The 18401-nt window shown below is 32.8% G+C and overlaps 3 protein-coding genes and 1 non-coding gene across 6 annotated transcripts in view; 2 read left to right on the forward strand and 2 right to left on the reverse strand.

The window, feature by feature from the left end:
• LOC105275562 overlaps positions 1-4247 on the reverse strand; it is a 46288-nt gene extending 42041 nt beyond the window's left edge. The window contains exon 1 of the mRNA XM_026972012.1: positions 3341-4247. The gene's annotated coding sequence lies outside the window, so the exon portion shown is untranslated. The remainder of the gene's footprint in view (positions 1-3340) is intronic.
• Positions 4248-7773: 3526 nt separating this feature from the next.
• Positions 7774-7846, reverse strand: Trnaf-gaa. Its single transcript has one exon. It is a non-coding gene; the product is annotated as a tRNA-Phe (tRNA).
• A 491-nt stretch (positions 7847-8337) lies between these two features.
• LOC105275560 (lipid droplet-associated hydrolase) lies at positions 8338-10604 on the forward strand. Of its 2 annotated transcripts, XM_011332473.3 has the most exons (4): positions 8339-8584; positions 8757-9071; positions 9346-9537; positions 9652-10604. In XM_011332473.3, exons 2-4 carry the CDS (start codon positions 8763-8765, stop codon positions 10081-10083), a joined length of 933 nt encoding a protein of 310 aa, XP_011330775.1. In that variant the 5' UTR covers positions 8339-8584; positions 8757-8762; the 3' UTR covers positions 10084-10604. The 2 variants fall into 2 exon arrangements, with proteins under 2 accessions (XP_011330776.1, XP_011330775.1); XM_011332474.3 differs by having other exon boundaries at positions 8338-9071.
• Positions 10605-11056: 452 nt separating this feature from the next.
• Positions 11057-18325, forward strand: LOC105275559 (protein shisa-5). Of its 2 annotated transcripts, none has more exons than XM_011332471.3 (5): positions 11057-11262; positions 13358-13523; positions 14558-14688; positions 17329-17451; positions 17685-18325. In XM_011332471.3, the coding sequence occupies exons 1-5, from the start codon at positions 11202-11204 to the stop codon at positions 17762-17764; spliced, it is 561 nt and encodes a 186-aa protein (XP_011330773.2). In that variant the 5' UTR covers positions 11057-11201; the 3' UTR covers positions 17765-18325. The 2 variants fall into 2 exon arrangements, with proteins under 2 accessions (XP_011330773.2, XP_011330774.2); XM_011332472.3 differs by having other exon boundaries at positions 17332-17451.
• The last annotated feature ends 76 nt before the right edge of the window (positions 18326-18401 follow it).

An 18401-nucleotide genomic window follows, 5' to 3' on the forward strand; every position in this document is an offset into this window, starting at 1 on the left:
AACGACATCGCATGAATGAATGACATTGAAAAACTTATTTCCCCAACTTGTCTTAAAATCATATTATTTAAAAAAAGATAGAGATTGTATGTACAAAATTACTCATAACTTTTTGTATTAATATTCATTAGATTTAAAAAATGCACACGCTTAATACAGTTTGGAAACATAAAAGGAACTCAAGTTATTGCGTTGTTCAGTAATCTCACTTTGTCTTTTAGATAAGATAGAAAGCTATTTTTCTAAATAACATTATTCCTTATTATGCGCTAAAATAGCTCAGCGCCAGTTGTATCTATTGTAAGCCAGAAAATAAGCTAGAGTTGAAACGGAAGGTCTGACATTTCCCGTTTCAACTTAATCAATTCTTATTAAAAAGCACTATAAGTAGCATTAAGATCGGGCCAAAATATAGCCTATACTGTCGACTACTGAATCAGTCGTCTAGATTTTCTAAGAAGGTGGTTTCGATGCCTTTCCACGAAATTGCAGCGCTAGACAGACGAAAATGACATGTCCCACTTAGCTCTGTTAACGATTGTTTATCCTCAGCATATTTCATTTGTTACTCGATGGAAAAGAAAACAGAAAACAATTTGCATTCTCATTCATCAGATTCACGTTGTCTAAGAGAAAGGAAATTTTCATAAATAAATTTACGTAATAGTGAGAACGCGAAAAACGCATTCCTGAAATAAAGGAGGCATTCGTAATCGTAGTGAGCGATGTCTTCTCTCTTAGCGTGTCGTTTTGCTCCGCTCACACAGTCGTACGTTGCTGTTTTCACTTATATTGCTTGAACTTGTGGACTTCTTGCCACTTCTCCGTGGTGCAAAATTTGTCACGATACATATTGAGTCAATCAAAGAGTTTGAGTCGACTTTTGCATTAAATTTTTCTTTATAGCATTCAGTAGAAACAAATTCTTCATTAACCAAGTAACGATCATTGTTGTTTATGATTAGACATTATTTTCTATGATATCGACATTATCAACATTGTTGCCTATATTACGTGACAATTGATTAGAAAACCTGAAAATTGAATCGAACTTTTCGACTAACCCAATAGCATCAACATCATCGCCTTTGATCAGGCAAGATTTGCCGCAAAATCTTGATTAGTTTTCTTCCTGCATCCTTTATTTTATATCCTTTATATTTTTCCATGCAAAACTTGAGTAGCTTGTAAATGTCGTTCGTTTAATTTTGATTGTCCTTACATTGATATAATAATCTTACAGAAATGTTAAATTAAAATAATGTCTTATCACAACGGCGGTGCGACTCGGTCTTACACGCGTGCACACATATATACATACATACACGCACACACGATATGTTTACTTAGTTAATTATCTTATTATCTCCTTTTAGTATCAGGTTTAATTGACAAATGTAGATTAGATTGATCGAAAATGTTTTGTCCGAATTGTCTTGCTGATTAGAAAATCAGCAATCTATAATAAGTACTTGCTCGCCAGATTTAAATATTTTTTCAATTTCAATTTGTTAGGAGTGTAAATTAATTCATTGGATTTTCTTTAGTTTTATCAATTCCTAATAACCATTTTAAATTCAAATACATTACTTTAAATACATTACTTTAAATACCGCGATTTTGAAGTGTTATCATCAATGTTTACAGATGTTATAAATATTTACATTTTTTCTATTTCTTCTATCAATAAATAAATTTTGATTTTTGTTTAAAAAACGCTAAATTTGTTTACACGCCTCATATGTCAATGATTAATATTGAAAAATTGGCATAAATAGTAAGAATCTAATTGTTGTAACTGCTTGCAATTATTTCTAGTATGCGTTGTATGAAAACATTGCACAAATGTTCTCTCGCTACGACCGGTACCATGTAATGTTATCGAGAAGAGCACACCATTGATCTCATTCACATACGAGCTTGTTTCCTACTTATGCAATCCACTCCTAGACCTTCGTAATAACTCGGTTTGTTATCAAATTCACAAAGCTTACCCGTCGAGGACTCTCGTAAAATTTATTAACTTTCACTTATGAAAATCTTTTACTTTTGTAGTCGCGTCAGCTCGCAAGTCTCTGACCGTAGGGGAATCCTTAGGGAATTCAGCCCAGAACAAGATCCATCTTATCTATACTTCTCTCTTTCTCTCCCTCCTTTTCCCCTCTCCTTCTCTCTTTTCCTTTCTCTCCCCCCTTCGATGTCTTTCTTAAAATCCTCCACGTTCTTCGATAATCATCTTTTCTTTCCCTGCTTTTCCAACTCTTTTGAAAAAGTACGAGTGGACCACCCAAAATATGTACATAGTGTACAATTCCAGAAGAATTTGCAACTTTTTTTCTCAAATCATTGTTAAATTCAGAAAAGAAAAACCTGAAACTTTTCTTTATATATAAAATATACAATGTATTTTATTTACGCAAAGCTTAAATAAATAATTTTGCATAGCTACTAGGAGTTTTGCATTACTGATGATGCAGAGATTATCGATATCTTTTTTTATATCAAATCGCTGACATCTCGTAAACCTAAATATAAAAATATTCAGTACTTTGAAGATGAGTATCTGATATCGATTATATACTAATTATTATGAAATTGCTTTTGCAACATTTTAATGACATCAGCTTTGAAATATTATAAACTTCAGAAAAATGTACCAACAGCCGAATTTTAATAATTATGCTGACGTTGCTTTTAAAATAAAGCAGCTAATGAATGAAATAATGTCTGTTAATCACTATTGATCGTTGCTCTAATGACGGAGAAAGTAACAAGATGTTCTCGTTCATCACGAGGAGTGTAACCTTCTTAATTCTCCTCGGACTACATGAGGAACAGGGAGAGTCGCGACAAAACGCGTAATTATACGTATCAGGTACAGCAATAATTCCAGCTACGCGCGTATTTTCCTTCATACATTACAATTTGCCCATATCACGAGTTGCTTCAGCTGGAAAGTTCACAAAATTAATAATCTTCGTAAAATTCGAAACTATCACGTTGAAACACTACACTATCCACACTATGTCTCAAAATTTCTCAAAGCATCTCGAGGACATCGAGAACATGTAGTCTTAATATACACGTCCTTCAGGGAAGTCGAAATATCAAGAAAGCTACGCGGTATAATCATCACATATTGAATTCACATATTCTACACAGGGACTATCATACCAACCAAAGTTCTCTATCAGAATATGATTCACAATCTACGTGAACGGTATGCAAGCATTATTTGCAAGGAACACCTTAAGACGGTGGCTAATTTTAAACTTAAACTCAGATTCAATTTAGACCCTCGGCACATTGGAAGCCCAGCGTGCGTTCCGTCGGAAATTACCTGCGATTAAGCAGAACTCCACTGTGACGACTAGTCTAAGGCGTCCGGTAGACAGCGTTTCGTCATCCTGCGAGGAGAAGAGGAGTCTTTCCTAATATCCAACTCACAGATACATTGCGAAAGTGCCGTGACGTTCCTTTGTCGTCTTTGTTCTTACGTCGGCAGCACTTGGTGACGGTATCACTTCAGGGTTCACCATCAACGAGCGAGCGCGAGCACATGCAAACTGTACACGAATTAATCCTGGAGAATGAACAAATCAATTGCCGCCTTCCTTTTGCGGAAGCAAAAGACTTCAGACTCCAACGAGGCGCTACATCTCACATCAGCCACGTTTACGTTCACCTTTTACGTTACATGTAGCGATTTACGTAAATTCACGCTGTCGACTTTGCATTTCTTCATCGGATTGTGACACTAAACCACCGCACTGGTACTCGTCGTCGGTCTGTTTCGAATACTCCGATTCCGTGGCTGTCAGTTGATCGCCGTCGCTGCTTCGAGCATATCTCCCTTTAATACAGGCGCCACGCCGGTCAGGCGTAGCTTAAAGCTGCGCTTTATCGAGCAGAGCTTTCGTGATGAACGTCCTGCAAAAGCAACACCGCAAATAGTTCGATCGCCGTGTAGCAATAGTTTCACCTCGCTCCGAAAGTTGCAGAGCAATTGTATAGTAGCTTGTTAAATAGTTCAGTTTGACTGCCAAGATTCACACACGGAAAGTCGATTTCAAACGATCACCGGCACCGCGACCAGCGCGATCGACAAGCACTTGAAAAATTTTGGGGGAGACAGAATAAAGCTGACGCGAATGTCTGACCAGAGATGCGAAATTGTACTTCCGGTGATCAAGATTGTACGCGATGCAAAGCGGCGCAACATCCGCACCGTCGAAGGGCCGAATTGCGACTGCGGAATATGGGCTTGAACGTTCACAGTCCCGCCACGGTATTGAGGTGGGGCGGATATGCAACGCCCCGTTAGAGAAACCACGTCCACTGGGGGAGGGCACTCTTCTAGGAAAAGGTAGTACCACCTTCTTCCACAGATTCACTGGCTGCCTTTGATTGCAACGTCCAGTGAAGCCAGATCGAAATATTATTGGCGTAATTAAATGTATGAAAATTTCTCGTTGATGGCAACTAGCCGTCGATTGTTTAGAAATTTGCGAGGTTTTTTGTAAGGATTTTAATTTCACAACTGGATTAGAAAGTAAACGTTTCTCTCGTATAGATCGTATATATTTCAAGGAGAATGATATTTATAAATACATCATAAGATATCAGTAATGTGACAACTAAACAGTTGATTAGAGCTGTAACGATTGCCACGTATTGAACGTATTGCCAAAGAAATTGTACACATAATGTGAACAGATAGAAACATGTTTGATTCTATTAATATGATTGCAATACACACATATCCAGAATCATTAAAATTATTGTTGATTAATATCAATATGCTAACGTTTGATTTCTCATAGCCATTATCTTATAATCATCATCAATGCGCTTATACGTTTAACAAAAAAATCTATAAAATGTATAAAAAACACATATTTTATTTTATATTAATAGATATAACTTCGATATAACTGCGATATAAATTCGAAATTTAATTATCATTTCTAACCAAGCGTTATCACGCACGGCAATTCTTTTTGCTTCTTCTTTTTCTTTCTATTACTGTTACACAACATTAATGAGTAGAATAAGAATGAAGAATAATAAAATAATAATAACAAATGTTAAGTACCATTACTTCGGTTTGCATAATTTTATGGTTTTGCTAAAAGTATTTGTTTTAAAGAGAATGTTTAACTACCTTATTAGAGATAATTTTAACCTACATATTTTTATATTTTATCATAAATTCTATGTATTATCTTCTTTCCATAGTTTTATATGCATATACATTATATACATAGTTTTAATACATCCATTTTTGTACATATAATACTATACATAATTCTGTATACAGGGTGTCTGGCATAAGGCGAAAAATCTCTCGCCCACAGGTAGATCTCGTCAAACTGAATTAAAAAGTTCTGTACCATTTTGCAAACAACCACGTAAAATTTCGAGTAATTAAGTAAAGAAAGTTCGCTAATTCAGCGGACGCGATTGGCAGCGAGGGAAGTAGGTATGAATGAATAACGTAAAAAACGGCTAGCCGCGCGCGCGACGCGACAGCAAGCATCGGATTACAGCGGCAGGCGAGACGACGCGTGGACAATAATTTCTCAGCGTCTCATTCACGCGCTCGTGTTGCCGAGAAAGTGTGTCGTATTTCTTAGAAGCGTCGTCTCGCCTGCCGCTGTAATCCGATACTCGCTGATTATCGCGTTCTTCGAAATACGCTCGCGTCGCGCGCGCGGCTAGTCGTTTTTTACGTTATTCATTCATTCTTCTCTCGCATTCATTCTTCTCCGCTGAATTAGCGAACTTTCTTTACTTAGTTACTCGAAATTTTACGTGGTTGTTTGCAAAATGGTACAGGACTTTTTAATTCAGTTTGACGAGATCTACCTATGGGCGAGGTTTTTCGCCTTATGTCAGACACCCTATAATATTCGATATAGCGTTCACAAGATAATTTTGTAAATATTATTTTAATATCATTCACATATATTCACAATATCGATAAATATTATATCGATAAGTATTAATTATTATAAGATTAGAATAGCTATAAAGATTTGTAGGATTTAGTATACTATTAAAAACAGCTCTTTTTATTGTAAGACTTTATTTTTCACGATTTATTATAGATTCAGCTCTCTCTCTCCCCCTCTATTTTTCACTTTGCATGTATGCGCTCTGACGCACACGCACACAGACGAATTAATGAAGTTATTAAAAAGCTTAAGATTTTAATATATATTTAAAACATAAATGCACTGTGACAATGATGATTTAAGATTATCTTATTTTATAAATAAGATAATCTTAAATCATCATAAATAAAATATTATGAAACACTTATTTTTAAATTATTATACTTACAATTAGATGCATTAGGAGAAAAGGTGATGGCAATAATTATACATTTGTATCTAACAGAACAATTTAACCTAATCCATGGCTTGATATTAGGGACCCAATCTTGGTCATTTTGACCACTTTTCTCCCTAAGAAAGCAATTTACTGACAACTAACACTGACAGTCAAGTCTATATCGAATCATAATGGGCCTGAAGATTCTCGCGGAAAGGACGCGGAGGAACGATCATCCGATTACGCGGATGTCGCGTGCGCGTCAGCATGGCGCCTTCTCGCGAGGGCGGTCACAGTCGATTCCGGGACCATCCCTCGGCGACTTCCCCCCTATTCATGCACCACGCCCCAATAACGACAGCGACCCGTGAGCTTTTTGCGTGCACGTCGGCACACGAACATTATTGCCCCGCCCCGCGAACGCGCGATCAAACGCCATGACGCGTGCGCCGCCACCCGCGGGACTGTATGACGCGCGTTCGAATTACCGCCGCCATACTTTCTACGATGGAAAGCACGCTCGAGACGCGATCGCGGCAGCTGACCGTGCCACGGTGTCGGCTCTTCTCGTGTTCTATTCCTCGCTGTTCCTCGCGCGATCGTCGATGGAGAGCCACGACGCTGGTCGTGGTATCGACAGCGAAAAAAAAATAAAAGCTAACGTTCATTACAGTATGAATATCCATGAATACTTTTCAGTATTTATTTATGATAGTCTATGATATCCAAATTTATGCATAATATTAAAAAAAAAAACAGATAATATTGGGTAATACAATTTAAAAAATTTGGCATTTAGAATCTCTTGAAATCTCGTAGTTCGTTCAATAATTCAATAAATTGTTGTATTGTTTATTTGTATTCATAATTCCAATTCGTACATAAAAGTTTCAAAAGTTCTCAAACGCCTTCGATTATGTGTGGGAATTCTTTATTTATCCATATATGTATAATAGACGTATATTTAATCTTTGAAGAATCTGCAGTATATTTATTCAGTCAACTCAATCAATTTATTTATCAATTAATAATTCAGTGCTTCCTGATTATAATTTAATTCAATTATAATTCTTTTATTTTATATTATGTGATGTAAAAACTGATTTTCATTGCTTATACAGTTTCAAGATATCATTAACAATAGCAAAGCTTTTGCTACTATTATTTCATTTATTAAATAAATCATTAATGCAAGTAAACTTTTATTATTTTCTCTTTTACGAGAGAAAGTTGGAAATGTTATGATAGATATTTGCATTATAACATGTAAAATTTTTATTTTCTTTTCTTGCAGTAACAGGTGTATAATTATAATTTTAATATTTATGAGTCAAAAATTAAGTCACAAAATTCGATGTTTTGTTTTTATTTTAAAATTGTTATTACTTGAATTATCAATTAATTTATCTTATAAAATTAAGAAAAAAAAGTACACTTTGCCGAAACCCGGGATTGAACCGGGGACATTTAGATCTTCAGTCTAACGCTCTCCCAACTGAGCTATTTCGGCGCTTGCGTATCCTTCTTTGATTAACCCATTTTAACAGATTATAATACGTATCCTGCTACTTGCTTACCATGTGTACGAAATTTCAATTCTGTCGTTAATGAATTCTAATCATTTTTCATTTAGAAACTATTATAGCTTCAATATTTTTATATTAAGATTTTTTGTTTTAAGATATTTCATAGAATGTATCCTTAAAATTATTACCGGTGGTTTTGAGACATTCTGTATAATATAACATATATATACATACATACTTTATAAAAAATATATGATTGTCAAAATTTGTCTTACGCATTATTATGTATTGCAAATTAATGGAATTCAATTCCCTTTTTAATATAATTGAAGTGACAGTAAATGTAGGAGCTTCCTTTTATTCACATTGCCCGGCAAATAACGCCATATTGATTTTCACTTTTTTTAAGCATCAGTCAGATAGCGCTATAAACTCTGGTGTAACTCAAGAAACACGTACGATATCTTACTGGTATCATACACTTGCACCAAGAATTGTGCTCATGAAAGTATGACTTTGACATGAATCAGTGTGCGAGTGACTCGCGACCACTCGTGTGTGACTGCTCGTAACGATTAGTATAGTGCAAGTTATATAAGATTTGTTAATTTTTTACATTCTTATATATATATAATTGAATAATTTCATATAATTGAAGTGTTCTAATTTGGAACGAGGAAAGCAACAACGGTCAATAATTGTCATCATTGGACTAAACTAGCGTACGTCATATAGTAGACAGCTATATATAATTAGCATATCACCTTGACACGTATAATTTGATCTTCGATCTTTGTCCGACCTTTTACTTTTGATACATTCACACAACAACTAGCAATTATCGATATATTCTACGGTTATTTGCAAAGTATAATATCGTGGTAAAAATTCAAGGTAAAAATGCGACGAGCATTAATCACTAACAACGAAGTGCAAACCGAGGTAATATCAGAAGGGCGTTGGATAGAAGAAGATCCGCTTCCGCATTCCAGCAAGCATGTAGTACTTGTCATTCCTGGGAATCCGGGTATTCCGCGATTTTACGAAGAATTTGTGAAGACTCTCAACTCAAAATTGACATCGGATATACCTGTGTGGATTATCGGGCATGCTGGACATGTCCAGCCTCCAGAAAATTTGGAAATTGCTATGCCTAGTGACAAAAAATGGGCGGAGTATTATGGTCTAACGGCACAAATTCGGCATAAGGTAGTTATCTACAAATAGACTCATTAACTTGTTATTTTTCTAAGAATTTATTATAAATATATACATATATGTATATATTTTTTTACTTAATGTTTTTCATGGAAAAATTTTAAAATTTCCTAATGACACAGCTGAAACTTTGCACACTCAGATGTGTCCAAATATTATACAGCATAGGTGTTTTTATATATATTTCCTAATGTAAGAATAATAAAGAAACAAAAAATTTTATATATATAAATTAAATATATATAATTTATTATTATATTCACAGGCAGAATTCATAAAGAAGTATATTCCAGAGGATGCTCAACTACATATTATTGGACATTCCATAGGTGCTTGGATCGCACTCAATTTACTGAAGGATTCTGATATTAATAAGAGGATAAGAAAGTGTTATCTGTTATTTCCTACAATAGAATACATGGCAGAAAGTCGCAATGGGATCTTCTTTACTAACTTTGTACGTTTGTATATACTTACCATTATAATATTTGTATCATATATATACATGAAAAAAAACTAAAAATATTAGTTTTTTATTTTCTGTAATCTCAATAGTAATTTTCTTTTTTAGATAACACGATTTTCAACGTTCTTGATCTTTCTCTCCTGGATCTTTACAATGCTGACCCCATTATTCTTACAAATGTTATTCATACGTATTTTTTGTACACTTCACGGGATTCCAGAAAAACATGCCAAGTTGATTCAGGAACTGTTAAATCCAAAAGTCCTGCGTAGGATAATAAAACTTGCCAACGAAGAGCTAAAATGTGTTAGAGAAGCTGACCACGAAACTATATCGAAATATGCAAATAACCTTTGGTTTTATTATGGTGCTAAGGATGGATGGGTCCCAGTGAAGTACTATAGAGATATGATATCAAAGCATCCTGATTTAAATGCTCAATTGTGTAAGCGTGGCCTTCGCCATTCCTTCGTACTAAACGACAGCGTGGACATGGGGAATATCGTCGGTGATGTCATACAGGAAGATTCAAGTTAATGATATTAACGTATATGAGTTAATAATTTTGTATTTTTTGTAACAAATCTTTTTTATGTTTTATATGTTTGGGGTACAAAAATGTTTTATGTATACTTAAAATTAATGTTAAATAATATTTTCAATAAAATTTAGCTATGTCTTTACCTAATTAAGGTTTTTTCATTCATTAAAGAAATCTGTAAGTAAAAAGAGTGGAACTTCAAGTGTCTCACATATGTGATTACTTAGAACTTGAGAGTATAGATATTTTCAATTAATTTTCTTTAATAACTTAATTAACTCACGCTAATTTTTTCAGTCACGCCAATTTCCATACGGTTGTCAGTCTTTAATAGTATCTTGATGCATAGTACTATATTTGAACTAAAGATTGGATGCACATTGAAATATACCGCCGTTTGTGACAAAGAACACCTATCTCTAACCTATACGATGTTCAATTTTCATTTTCTTTGTAACAATTGTTACATTTACAGAAAGTGTATTCTTATAGTTTTAGAGAAATATATTTTCGTTACGAAGAATAATTAAGTGCTCGTTCTCAGATCCCTAAAATACAAGCTCGAAGAATAACACAGAAATGAATCGCGTCTCCGGAAGAGACCCTGGAAAATGATTCAGTAGTACAACCCTAGCCCTACAACCCAACAAGGAGTCAAACGCAGTCATTTTATCATAAATAATACAAGATAATAGCGAACAAGAAGATTTATTTATTGCTCATTAATGAATTAGAAATAAATTTCTATTTTTCAAAGCTATAATTTAATAATAAATTCTTCAGTTTTAGATAGTATGAAATCAATAACACTCGTATTGATATTGAAGAGAGAACGAAAGGGAAAGAGAGAGAAAGAAGTTCGGAGTGCGCGGCAACTTTCCTATTTCGCATATGCGCATTCTCATTTAGCCAACACTAAATCAGAAGGTTATGTCGCTACATGTATCGTATCATCGGCATACTACCCATACTACTCAATTGAATCATATAGCTAGCAGGTTGTCGTTGGTGTTTTACGGATTCGGCATATCGTCGATTAGTCACTCGTAGCCCGCGTCTGATCGATGAGAGATTGCCACTTCGTGAAACTGCTGAGGACGTGAAGGGCATAAGGATGTCGCGTTTCGTAGGAACACTCTTGCTGATCTGTCTGTACACGGGGCTTGTTTACGCAGGTAAGCAAATGAGATAGTCCGGCAGAGAAACATCTGAAGGCGATGGGGAGTGGCGTGCACATAATGCGTATCGGTTACAAATGATCTGCTTTTAATTGAATTGCGTATTACTCTCTTTATCACACGGTGTAGGTATGCATTCACATATCAAAGGGAAAGAGGAAAATTCTGAAAAAAGTTGGGAAAGTATGAGTAAAGTAGATGTATTTTTCATTTTGTATATACATGTATATATTATATATATTACATATATATCCTATATATAATATCCTTTGTATGACGAAAGATAGAAGACGCTAACAAACTGTTCAATATTTAATTGAAAAGCAAAATGTTAAATGATTATTTTGTATGTATATGTATGCTATCAACATATATAGTTATTGTTGTATAATGTGGCAGAAATTGCGACAATGTTCGTATAACGTAATAAATCAGCCTCGTATAATATTAGGTGTGCAAATTAATTCGGTGCTTTTTTGAAATATTACAAAAAAACTAAACATGTCAATCTCTTTGAAAAATTGTTATCATTTTCTAATACTTTTTTCCATCTATCGAGCTGACAAATCCCCTTTCAAAAAGAAGATAGTAAAAAGCTCGATTTCTTAAAAAAAAAACAACACGGAATTAATTTGCAGATAATAGTATATTAGATAGATGTAACAAAACACAAGTATTTCTAATAACAAATTGTATTCTAGCAAGCTTCATGAAATTCGAAAGACAACAGTATATCTTAATCATTTCATTTGAAACGCACGATGTTAATTACATGGAAATTAAATTGATATTATTAATTAATTTTCCGTTAGAATGAAAATTAAATTACGTGAGACTTGTAATACATTTTTAGCTTTAGTTATCAGTTTTGCAAGTTGATTTACTTAAATCTGTCCAGCTTTTTACTCTTAATAATCTAAATGTAATATCTGATTGTTTTTTTATCATGTTATCGTGTTTATTTGTCATGTATTAGTAAGTTTTTCTTTTTTTTATCAAATTCGAAGTAGGAACATTGCAATTTAAACATTTGTAAGTTTGAAATAGTTCTAATATTTTCAATTTATTATCTTTTTTTATCTTTTGAAAATTATATTATTTCTATATGTAGTAGAAAGATAATGTAGTTTTATTTTGAGTACATATGTAACGTTTTTATTTAAAAAATAGAAAGAACAGTTAGTCCATTTATTAGGCAGGATTTCCAACATGCGGTTGCGTGAGATAAGATAATACATTTCCTGTGAATATTTTCGTTTTTGGTGAGGTTCTCGGTCATCCTTTATTATCGGTGTATTAATATGAAAATTGCAATCGCCTTTTTTCGCATTTTTCATACGTACAGAACAATGATTGATATTGTTTAGCAAAGCCAATGTAACTGCAAAAATATTCACGTTTTGACAAATAAGAAAAAGAAGAATTACAGAAATTACATGATATAATCATTCTTTAATATATGTTTTTTTACATTTATTTATTTTATTTAATCACGACTTTGTGCTTTAACTTTAAGAGTTTTACCATGTACTAATTAGTTTAGCGAAACAAGTATATTGCGGGCACAAAAGTGCTAGATCTACTTGAAACTTGATACGTTTAGCAGTTTAGCAAAAATTTGATGACTAAGATCTTGAAAATAAGTATTTGCTTCTCAATCTCCTTTCGTCAATCTCTCTTCTAGGAACGAAGTTATCATCTTAGGTATACATTTACATCCCGCGTTTATCATAGTTTACACTCGGTAATATGAACCCTAGTCGTATAAACACGTATTCTTAAGAGTGTTCTCTGAACTCTTAAGCTCTCTGAATTTTAAATTGTACAATATATTTTAAATTATATTTTTCATAATTGATATAATAGTGTAATAATACAAAATACAAAACCTAAAGTCATATTAAAATTCATTTAAGATTAAGAAATGATATCTCAAGAATAACTCTTTGTCAGCTAGCGATTCTGAAATTTAATTCATGAAAGAATATGATTATTCATGAATTTCATGAATATTATTTTTTTTAATGCCTTATAGTCTGAAATTCAATACTGTTTTCTAACTAAGAAATTTATGGATCGTTTATTTTTTTAGATATGGATTGCTCCATCTTAGGCCAGAAGAGTTTTTTGGACAGGGCCGTTAATTCCAATCATTGCCCAGGATACATGGATTCGCCCGAAAAATCTTTTTGCTGTACCAATCAGGACCTGTCTAGGGTTTATTGCTGCGATGCTGAAGAATTTGCTTTAAAAACTGGGTAAAACATCGTAGTCTTTTGAGAGAAATATTTTTAATAGATTAACCCTCTTGTCAATACCCGGATTTCCCCCTTTCGTTCAATATCCGGGGTACCCACTATGCAAAAACGGCAGTGTAAGGCTGAGATTACATTCATACGACAAAATGTCGGACATAGTGATTGGTTATCGAATAGAGTCCCTATTGTGATTCCAACAATTCTCTGTATTCTCGAATGAGAGTTCGACGAATATAGACGTGCGAAGTTTAGTATTCGGTGTGCATTGTTTTGAAAATCTTACTATTTTCCATCAATTATTTATCAGTGATTATGGAAATGGATATGATAAATAGATTGAAAAATATGGAAGAGTCATTATTTGCAAGTGGTTCTAAAAGGTGATGAACAAATGATGATACCAGTACCCCGTCAACATCGTCCGGACAAAGATTCGATTCGACAGGGCGAAAAATTGTAGTGGACTCGTGCCATATTTGTAAAAGCGCGTTCAAAAAGCGTCGAAAAGCGTGTGAAGATTCTGATTTTTTAATTGTTTATGCATTTAATTATTGTTCATTATTGAAATTTCTATTATTTCCTACACTAACGAAGTGCTTCGATGACGCAAATAGCAAAAAGGGAAAGAAAATTCGTGTTAAATGCTCGTGTATAGGCTCGGGGTACCCGGGTATGAACAAGTGTGTTGTCAACTTTGACTCCCGATAACAAGAATAATTAAAAAAAACTTATGGCTTAAAGCGTAAATCGATGTAAAATATTCCAAATAACGAAGATCTGGCCGAGCTAAGGCGTATTTTGACGGGAAATCGAAAACTTTTTAATGAGAACATGAAAGTGGGTACCCGAGTACCCGGGTATTGAGAAGAGGGTCTACGTTCTAAATAACGTTCACATCATGGCTTCAAATTTTGAATATTTCTGTAAAACTCCAATAATTATTGCAATTATTCGAGAAAGCGATAAATAATATAGTAAGTAATAACATAAAAGTAGGATACTAATATCATAATGCATATGTTATTTTGTTACAGCCTCAATATCATCATACCTGTAATAATCACCGCAGCCGTAGTCATTGGGCTGATAGTGTGCTGCATATCCTGTCTCTGCTGCAGCTGCTGCCCATGGTATCGTCGTCGTCATCAGGGCACTGTCTATGGAAGTAAGCCTTTTTTGTTTGAATTCTGTACATCATTACATCACAAAATTCACGATTTTTATAATATTCATTGCTTATTAATGCTTCATTATATACAAATCTAATGTATGAATGAACATTGATAAATAATTTGTGTCAGAGACAGCGACATGCACAATTTTCTTCGTGTAATCATGCTTCTAAGATATTTAACATTACAAGTTCGTACACTTTATAATATATAACATCACAGCTTCTTACACGGTAAAAATGAAAAACACGTAATGAGTAATGAGTAAATTGATGATAAAATTAATTATTGACGAATTTTTAATTGGCTAGTAACGTAGTCGTCATTCTTTCTAGGACCAGGCGTGGCATAATACCATTCCATACCAAGACATTCTCCAAATGTCCTGCGAAGAATACCCTGTATTTGTATGTCTCAGGGGATTCAAAAGATTATTAACAGTTATTTGTATCCTGCTTCCTATATTGTAACCTCGCACAATAATTCCCATTGGGAACGTATTTTATATATTTCTATATCAGAGTTGAGAAAATGACTTTGTAAAAATAACTCGTTACTATTCCTGTTTCCAAGAGGTTACTCGTTACTATTCCTGTTTCCAAGAGGTTACTCGTTACAGTTACTCCAAAAATAACGAGCCATTACCTTTTTTTAATACAAATATTTTTTAATTGATTTTTTTTAATACAAAGGACAAGTACAAAATTTTTTATTTTTAGATATTTTTTAATAAAAATATTAACACAAATAATGTAATTTTAAACTGATGTTAGAAACGACAGATGTTAGAAGAAACAGTATTATAAAGTTGACTTAAAGTTTAGTTTTTTACAAGAATTATAGTACGAAAATCAATTTAATTAAAAAACCAAAACGTTGCGTTAAAATCAGTTTATGAAATATATTTTCAACTATAATTCTCTTAGATGTAGTAATATGCTGTTTTTATTACATGTATGCTTTTATCATGGCTGTATGTCTTACATATATTGATTTATGTCTAATTTGAAAGTCAAGTTTAAACTAATTAATATTCTTTTCACAATTGATTTCGCTGAAATGCGATAATAAATTATCAGTATTTATCACAGTACATGTTACAATTTAAGTTTATTTTTATACAATATATATAGAAGTAATATAGCAGCTGTTATAACCATTTACGATGCGGATTGTAGATAGGATGCAGTAGGTATATTCTTCAAAATCATTCCATCTTCAGAAATTTATCTTAAAACTGTTGCAATCTTTTTATAGTCACATATGTACTTAATAAAAAGATTGCAAAGATTCTTTTCGATAAATTTTGAGATACTTAAGTATTATTTAAAATTGCAAGTTTTATTTAATCCACGATATAATAGTATTATCGTCTTTCAACGAATCTATAAAATTATGTTAATTGTAAAATTAGCTATTATATTAAAGTCGATACTCGTTAAATGTAACGAGCAATGTAAGGAGTTCCTATTATGGGTAACAAAAAGTAACATTGTTACCAAGAAATTTTCGAAAAAAGATTTTGATGACGGTATGTCAAATAACGAATAGGACAAGTAACGAGTTATTATATTTCTCTACTTTATATATACGCTTTTTATATATATATATTTGTTTTTACAGAGTAGATTTTCCTTGTAAGAATAGTGATATTATCATTATGAATTTATAGATATTTTTTCTTTCATATTAGACTCGCAAACAGATAGAAATATACTCATAGAGGTCAAGAGGTTAATATACTCATAGAGGTCAAGAGGTTAATATACTCATAGAGGTCAAGAGGTTAAAATTTAATGAGTCATTATATATATATATATATATATATATTCTTAGATGTGGATAATATGCTTTTAGATGTAAGATTTCTTGCACAACGGAAACCAAATCTAAGATGAAAGAAATATATGATAAAAGACAAATACGGAAAACTACATTATTAAGTTGTAACTCGAATCTTACGAAATGTACTTACATAGGATTCTATGTAATTGTATTTGACAAGAAGTTATAAAATACTTTTTATTACTTTTATTTATAAATGGATATTATATTTTTTATGTGATTAATAATCTTAATTATTATTAAGATAAACTCAGGTGTCATATTTTGTATGAACATTTTATTTTATTATTTACGACTGATTTATTGACATTCCCCGAATACGCGTTACAAATATGCGTTACATAAATGAACTTCCCTTGAACTTGTGCTGATTTACTTAACACACGTTAACCTTATACATATAAGAGAGAATCGCTAACCAATTGTAACAAACATGCAGGTCATGTATTATATAAAGGGTTAAAACTTTATAAAATATTGAAGAACAATACATTTTTTATGATGTCTGAATTAAATGTTATTTAATATCCCAATCACTACGATTTATCGTATCTTTAATTAACAATGTATGCTTGATGCGATGACAGGCTTTTTGAAACATCCTCATTTAATTAAATCGCTTTTTGTGTGATATAAAATTGATTTATTAAATTCTATTACGTTCTATTACGACTTGATTATTTTCCGATTTCGTTGATTTGGTTATTGATCTGCTCGCTGTCTCTGGGACAATTTTACAATTCACTTAGGATCTCTTTATATTTGTTCTACACGAGTACTTGTTGCAGAAGTTCAGGCACCCGTGACGCAAGTAATTCAGCCCCAATCAAGTCTTCCACCAAGCTACACCAGTCAACCGACTCAAAACCTGTATGCTCCAACCTATACTCCGTACCCAACGAACTCGACAGGTATAATCAAATGATTACAATTACGGTCATGAATCATATCTCCATTTAATCGATTTACGAAACATTTAAGAACGTCATAAAGACATATCCCAGATATATCCAAGATATACATTATAATTTGCTGGAAACCTCTTAATTAATCTTTTTTCTGAAGTCGTTTGTATGTTTTTTGTTTACAGAAGGAAACAGACAATAAGACTTTGTTCTCAATTAATTATTTATTATTCTTTTAGGAATGCCGCAACCTCCACCGTATACTAGTGAAGCGTACGCTAAACAAGCTCCATACAACCCCGCTTATCCACCACAGTAATCTAAATTGTAGTTAACTTTATTGTGTGTAACTATTGGCGAAAGATTTACAAAGTTCCTCATATTCTTCAGTTTATAAGAGCAATTGTTCTCAATGTCAGGATCAGATTCATCCACAGCGTCAATATTACAAGAGTCACGTTTATCATGTGTCAGAATATGACTCTGTCTGTAAAAGTGGATGAACAATTTCCGTCAGGCCATAGTATCGTACAAATTTTGGAAATAAGAGTTTTTATTCGTTTTTCTTTCTGAAAAGTGTTCGATGACTTATTTTGTTAAACATTTACACTCGCACATATATTTGTTAAGTATATTTTATAGAAGGATATTTTGTAAATTAATTTTGTAAAACAAATACACTTCGTGAAATACTCTCGGCAAAATATCAATCTTATAATAAATAAGAAAGTAAATAAATTATTAAATTTTATACAGTAATAAAATATATTGTTAAATTTGAATACAAAAAGTATAAAATTAGAATGTAAACAAAATATAAGATGTATAAATAATAAAAAAGACTAAGATACTCTTGATATCTTATTCGTTATAAGTAAAACTGAATAATTGTCGCATACAAACCTTCCCAAATTAATTCTGAAAAAAACTCCAACTTCTTCCTTTACCGCGCGATA

The sequence above is a fragment of the Ooceraea biroi genome, chromosome 8 (genome assembly GCF_003672135.1).
Source record: "Ooceraea biroi isolate clonal line C1 chromosome 8, Obir_v5.4, whole genome shotgun sequence".
Lineage (NCBI taxonomy): Eukaryota > Metazoa > Arthropoda > Insecta > Hymenoptera > Formicidae > Ooceraea > Ooceraea biroi.